The sequence below is a fragment of the Delphinus delphis genome, chromosome 5 (assembly GCF_949987515.2).
Source record: "Delphinus delphis chromosome 5, mDelDel1.2, whole genome shotgun sequence".
Taxonomy (NCBI): Eukaryota; Metazoa; Chordata; class Mammalia; order Artiodactyla; family Delphinidae; genus Delphinus; species Delphinus delphis.
This window is the reverse complement of record NC_082687.1, coordinates 102490099-102497227: the sequence shown is the minus strand read 5'-3', so window position 1 is coordinate 102497227 and position 7129 is coordinate 102490099. Positions and strand designations below refer to the sequence as shown.

Genomic DNA, 7129 nt, shown 5'->3' with positions numbered 1-7129 from the left:
GAACTCTGTGAGTCTCAATTTTCCCACATGGAAAACTGGACTGTTTTCTGCAGGACCTGCCTCGCAGGGATGCTTGTAGGAAAGGAGACAGTGACATTAGCTCTGACTGTGGTAATAGCTCAGCATCTTCTCTTCCTCGCTCTGCTCTTATCATCCCCGTTTCACAGACAAGGAGAGGGAAGAAAGGGTTAAGAAGCTTGCCCAAGGTCATCACAGAAGCGGGTGACCATGCGATGCACGGAGCACCTAAGGGCAGAGCTTACTCTCCTAACTGGTACCCATGCTCCTGTATTTACAGGAGAGCAGCCCGCAGAGCATCATTGCTAAGAGACCCACATATGGAGAACCAACCCTTCCAGTGGGTCTGCTCTGTACCAGGACTTGTGCTGGGAGCTTGAAGTGGACCAGCCAGGGGAATGCTCCCACATCCCCCATCACAGGCCCTAGCACAAGCCCATCTTCCAGAGGCAGAGGCGCAGCTGCTCAGAAGGCAAGGGATTTCCCAAGGTTCCCCTGGCCAGTCAGTGGTGGGTGGATAGTGATACCCAGGCTGCCTGAGCCCAAACCCCCGGATCACTGGTCCTCAATCCATCACTTCTGGTCCCTTTCCCTCCCCCAGCTCTGCTCCAAGAGATCATCCAGTTTTACCAAACGGTCCCCATTCTGACTGAAGGAGCTGAATGCTCACTCCCGCCCCTCTGGCTGAACCACCATCCCCTCCTGTCTCCCTCTTGTCCTCTGCCCCCCTCATCTGCCAATCCTGCCACTTCAGGAAGAGCCCCTGCCAGGAGAGAAAGTTCTATGGCAAGTTGTGTGAGAGGAAGACCCTGTTCCCTTCCAGGTGCCTGGCATCTCCCCCTCCCCGCCCCTGCCAGGAAGCACCTCCTCTCAACAAGGGGGACCTTTAGGTCTGAAAGGCTCCAGTGTCCACAGGCCAGGTGGGTGTGCTCTTGGCCTTGGCTGGGCACCACAGGAAACGGAGGCGTGGAGGACCACCCCCAAGCCTCTGCTTAAAGGGGCGGCTGGCCTCGGGCTGCAGTCAGGCCGCCTTTGCACCATGACCCCCCAGCTGCTTCCCCTGCTGATGCTGCTTCTGGCCGGCCCCCCCGCCGCTCAGCCGGCTCCCCCGACCTGCTACTCCAGGATGCTGGCCCTGAGCCGGGAGATCACCGCTGACTCCCGGAGCCTGCAGGCCACGGAGCCTTCGGTGAGTGCCCTCGGCCCCCCTGAGGACTGGGAGACCCAGTTCTCAAAAATTTGCCTTTGGACCAGGGAAAAAACGCTATTTTTCTTTTCTGGTCAATGTTAATTTCAAGGGTATTTGTGTTTTATTCCCATCCTATTAAATACCGATGGTTTGCACTTCCTTTTAAATACAAAGAAAATATAATCAAAGACATCACAATTTTTGTTTATAACTAGCTAGCAAATATCAGAGGATCTGTTTTAAAATGTAAAAAGAGAGAGAGAAAGAGAGAAAGAAGAGAAGAGAAGAGAAGAGAAGAGAAGGGAAGAGAAGGGAAGAGAAGGGAACAGGAGAAGAGAAGCTCCCATAGAGTTTAGAGCTCCAACTTAAGGAGGACCAAAGAGTCCTGCTTATTTCTTCTCTCCACTAGCCAGCAGGAGCTAAGGGGGCAACTCCCAGAATCAGCCCCACCCCTAACCTGCTGTAGGACCCTGAGCAAATTACTCAGCCCTGAGTCTCAGCATCCTCAGCTGTGAGAGGGGGTGGCCGAGCCCCTCACCGGCTTCGGGCAGCTGGAGGGTTGAAGACTTGAATGCAGACACAGCCTGCACAGAGGACAACCCAGGATGTCTGCACTGTTCTCAACACTGTGTTAAGAGGAAGACCCAGGGGCTCGGAGCCATCAGTCCCACAGGGGCCACCCAGAACTAGAATCCGGCCTCCTGACTGCTCGTCCAGTGTAGAAACAAAACAAATTAAACTTCAAAGCTCTGGTGAAATTTAAAAGTATCCCTTTACCACTTGTGAACCCTTCAAATAAAATGCACCGTTCTCAGATGTGGGGCTTACGATACCCTAACACCTCCTTTGTATTTTCTTTTTGAAACTTAAATGGTGAGTATTTTTTTCAACTTATGAAAGTCATATACTTTGAAAATGGTTGGAAAAGGCACAAAAGACAAAGAAGAAAATAAATATTACTGCAATTCTACCACCTAGAGGTGACCTGCTGCCATCACATTCAGAGGATAGGATTTCAGCTCTGGGTCTGTACATAGTTATCCAAGTGTGTGGACAAATTGGATCAAACAACACAGCAGTTCTGCAATTTACTTTTTAGCGACTCTGTCAAATAAATTAATATTTCTTTGTAACAACATTTGGTTGTATTTTTGCGCCCCAATGTATCCGCAAATTCCTTGCTATTAAATAGGTAGAGCATCTTTTAAAACTATATGATTTTAAAGCTTAAAATAATGCATAGGCTCAGAGCTGGAAGGAAGTGGAGGTGATGTGTTCTAACTCTCTAATCTCACAACTGGGAAACCGAGTCACAAAGAAGAAGGAGACCTACCCTACGTCACACAGGGGATCACTGGTCGGGAGGGACCAGAATCTGGATCTTCTGACCTTCAGGCCAGCACAGAAGCAAAAGTGAAATACAGTAATATAAAAGTTACATATATATACTGTTTTATATTACTAAAGTATATACTGTATATATTACTATGTCTAGATTACAGTTATAGAACTATTTTAATATATATACATATATAGACACACATATTTATATGTATGTCTCTCTCTCTCTCTCTCTCTCTCTCTATATATATATATATATATATGTGTGTATGTATATGTGTGTGTGTATATATATATATAAAACTGTTCCCTAGCTCATAGTCAATGATAAAATGGTTGCATTCTAAAAGTCGAATTCTAGAAGAGCAGTTTACTTTGGGGGAGTGTGGCATATGGTACAAGAAAGTATTGTACACGGCAGCATCAAGGAAGGCCCCAGGGATCTGGGGCTGCTCTGGTTTTGGGGAGGCTGGCAAAGAGCCTTCTGTGGCCAGGCTGAGGGTGTGTCCCTGTGAGCAACACAGAAACCCGTTTCCCTTTCTGCAGGAGCCGTGTGTGAGATACCTGCCCAGGCTGTACCTGGATATACACGTAAGAGGGGTCTGCCTGCCTGCGGGAGGGCTTGGAGTGGGAGTGGGGAGAGACTGTGCAGAAGGGCCAGGAGTCCCCAGCTCCCGCGTCTCTGGCTACTGACTTCCACCACGAACCCGTCCCTGTTGTCCACTCACAGAATTACTGTGTGCTGGCCAAGCTGCGGGACTTTGTGGCATCGCCCCAGTGTTGGAAGGTGGCCCGGGTAGATGCCTTGAAGGACAAAGTGCGGAAACTGTACACCATCATGAACTCGTTCTGCAGGAGGGTAAGTGACGCCATTGAACGTTCTTTTTCTACTTGTCATCAGCCAAGAACTTAAGAGAAGGGTTAGGAGAAGAGGGAGATGAGGAGGAGGAAAACAAAAGCTTGTGGGGTGCTTCCAGGTCACAAATCCCTTCCTCAACCCTATAGCTCTTGCTGAGGACAAGGCTCCCCCTGTCCTCCAGCTCCATCTCCAACACCCAAGACCACAGGCTGCGAGGCAAATGGGGCTGGGATTGCGGGTAGAGGACTCTGGAATTCCGAGAATTCCCAGAGCCCTGGGATCAGGAGAGACTTCCTGGGGGAGGGGCTTCTGGTGTGCTCTGTGTTGGGAGGAATCTGGCAGCAGAGGGGAGGGAGACGGGAAAAACACAGAATCAGCACCGGTTAAGATGTAGAAAGCAGCGTTGTGTGGTCCTAGGGGCACAGGCTTCAGCATCAGGCAGACCTGAGCCCCTGTCTTCACCTCCCTGCTTCCTAAATGCCAGTGTCCCCTCCTCTCTCTGAGCCACAGTTTCCTCATTCGTGAATGATACCCATGTTAGGAGAGCATTGGGAGGATAATACTACTTACAACCAGTGTGTGCTGGACACTGTAGTAACTCCCTCGGTCCTAAGATCTCTATCAAGGTGACTAAACATAGAATACCGAACACCAGGCCTGGCCCAGGAAACTAATAATTAGCTATTAGGTTTTTTAGCTTTAAGTTTTATTAAGATTTGTTTGTTACTCTGCATCAAAGATGAGACAAGCATTTTGTCCCACACCCATTCCCCTCCTCATTCCCCTCTCCCCTTGGTCATGGAGGGGGGAGACAAGAAGACGACATAATACAGTCTGAAAAGTGCTGCTGTTGGCTCTAAAGTGTTTGAAGGTGAGACCTGGTGCTGTTACTCATGGTATCCCCGATGTCTGGCCCAGAGTTTTTGCTCAATAATTGAGATTTATTCATTTATTCACTCCCTTGCCCATCTATCCATCCATCCATCTGGTCAACCAACGTACAACTGAATTCAACAGTCAAAGACTATATGAGATTCAATGGGATGGTGAAGAAAGACGTAACCAGCTCTCCTTGGGGGAATGAAGGTTGGGAAATTTTCACACAAAGGGGAACAATTGAACAGTCTTTGAGGATAACCAGGAGTCCTATAGTTGTGCATGGGCTCTGTGGCCACCTTCAGTGACATTCCTGCTCATTGCACATCTTTTCCAGGATTTGGTGTTCCTGTTGGATGACTGCAGTGCCTTGGAATACCCAATCCTAGTGACCACGGTCCTGCCAGATCATCAGAGCTAAGGCAGCTCAGACCAGAGAGAGACCCCAGGGGGACTGAAGTTATGTCAGCTGCCCAGACACAATGGGCTAAAGCCATGGCCCCCACAGGTCTCCCGGAAACTGTCATGTGTCTCTCCACCTTCTGGAAAGCAAGGCTTGTGCTCCTACCCTAGAAATGATTTTTAACATAGTTAGAAGCCTTGCTTCTCCTTCCCCTTGGTTTTGTCTTACCAGGATGGTGAGGTACACAAGCATGTTGATTTGATCACTAAGAAGAAAAGGGCAAACCAGCTTCTTTTTTATGAACAACTAGCTTGAGAACAAGCAAAATAGTATGTTTGCAGTACCACTTTAACGGAGTAGTGGTACCATTTTTCTTTCTTGATAAAAACCTGCTTTACATTTAACCAAGCTTCTATTTTATACCTTCTCTCTCTACAAATTTTCCTTACACTTATCTTTCATTTTTGAGGAAATTTCATTATCTATAAGATGTATTTGCGAGGTTCATAATTACATAGTGCTGATGGGAACCACTCTTTCATTGAAAGGTGATGAAAATCAAATAAAGACTATCATTACAGTGAGAAACACGTGTCCTGCTGTATTTGTCCAAGGTGGGTGTCAGTGTGTGTATTTCATGCTCTTTCTGCAAGTTGCTGCTTTTAGCAAGATATGTCTTTCTTCCTCTTTCCATCGAGCACAGGTGTTTCTGGGTCTGCTTCAAACCACCTGTGTGAATGTCTGTCTTTAAAGCGTCGGAAGATGCTCTAATTTATGTTTGGGGACAGACTGTATCCTGCATCGTACCCATGGCAGTGCAGTACCTGACACGTCATAAACATCAGTTCACTGAGTCACCACAACAAACCTAGAGACGGGCATCGTAGGAGGCTGAGGCTCATGTAGATTAGGTAACTTGACCAAGGTCACCAGCTGCTAAGTGGGGAGGCTGGATTGAACTCAAAGAGCTCCAAAGCCCACACTCTCCCCTGTGTCCCACACTGGCTCTCTGCAGGTGAAGCATGCTTGTTTAATTAATTCATGAACACAGTAGTAACATCTCAGTTAAGTAACTGGATTGTTGAAAAAGATTTCAAATATTGATTTTTTAAAAGTTCACATGCTACACTGTGGTCTTTTTGTTTCCTTTACTCCCTTCTGTACACGTGGGCCATACTTTCCTTCCTTGTTCTTAGGTGTCTTTGACTTAGATGATTTATGAGAATGATTTAGTAGCTTATGATTTTATATCTAGAAGCACAAGACCAGAGCATCACAGTACTGGTCTCCTAGGGCGCCATAACAGGGTACCATAAACTGGGCTTAAAGTAAGAGAAATTTATTGCCTCATAGTTCTAGAGGTTAGAAGTTCTGCAATCTAAGTGTTGTCAGGGTCATCCTCTCCCTGAAGGCTTTAGGGTAGAGGATCCTTCCTTGCATCTTCCTAGCTTCTGGTGGCTACTGGTAATCCTTGTCATTCCTTGGCGATAGACACATCGATTCAATCTCTGTCCCCATCAACACACGGTATTTACCTGGCGTCTGTATCCCTGTGTCCAAAATTCCCTCTTCTTGAAGTAAATTATCTCTGTTTGCAGATGACATGATTTATATATAGAAAATGTTAAACACTCCACCAAAGATAACCTGTTAGAGTTAAGTAAAGTTGCAGGAGAGAAAATCAATATAGAAAAATCAGTTGCATTTCTATACACTAACAACAAACGTTCAGAAAGAGAAATTAAGAAAAAAGCCCATTTACAATAGTATCAGAAAGTATAAAATACATAGGAATTAATTTAACCAAGGAGATAAAATACCTGCACACTGAAAACTATAAGACACTGATGAAAGAAAATGAGGAAGACACAAATAAATGGAAAGCTATCCCCTTTTCATGGATTAGAAGAATTAATACCATTAAAATAAAAGTATTGTCCATACTGCCCAAAGTGATCTGCAGATTCAACTTAATCCCTATCAAAATTCCCCTGGCATTTTTCACAGAAACAGAAAAAAGCCATCCTAAAATTCATACGGAACCACAAAAGACCCCAAATAGCCAAAGCAATCTTGACAAAGAACAAAGCTCAAAGTATCACATCATTTCAAATTATACTAAAAGCTATAGTCAAAACGAGATGGTACTGGCACATGGATCAGAACACATAGAACAGTGGAAGAGAACGGAGAGCCCAGATATAAAAGGAGAACCCAGATACATACTCATGCATAACTTTGACATGGACCCCAAGAACACACAATAGGGAAAGGATAGTCTCTTCAATCAGTGGTGCTGGGAAAATTGGTATTCACACGCAAAAGAAACTAGACCTCTGTCTTACGCCACTCACAAAACTGGATTAGACTTAAATGTAAGACTTGAAATCATACAGCTACTAGAAGAAAACATAGGGAAAAATCTCCCTAACATTGATCTTAG

The 7129-nt window shown here is 45.8% G+C and overlaps 1 protein-coding gene across 1 annotated transcript; it reads left to right on the top strand.

The window, feature by feature from the left end:
* Positions 1–991: 991 nt before the first annotated feature.
* Positions 992–5268, top strand: CYTL1 (cytokine like 1). The gene is made up of 4 exons (XM_060011801.1): positions 992–1207; positions 3095–3139; positions 3279–3407; positions 4621–5268. Exons 1-4 carry the CDS (start codon positions 1058–1060, stop codon positions 4702–4704), a joined length of 408 nt encoding a protein of 135 aa, XP_059867784.1. The 5' UTR covers positions 992–1057; the 3' UTR covers positions 4705–5268.
* The last annotated feature ends 1861 nt before the right edge of the window (positions 5269–7129 follow it).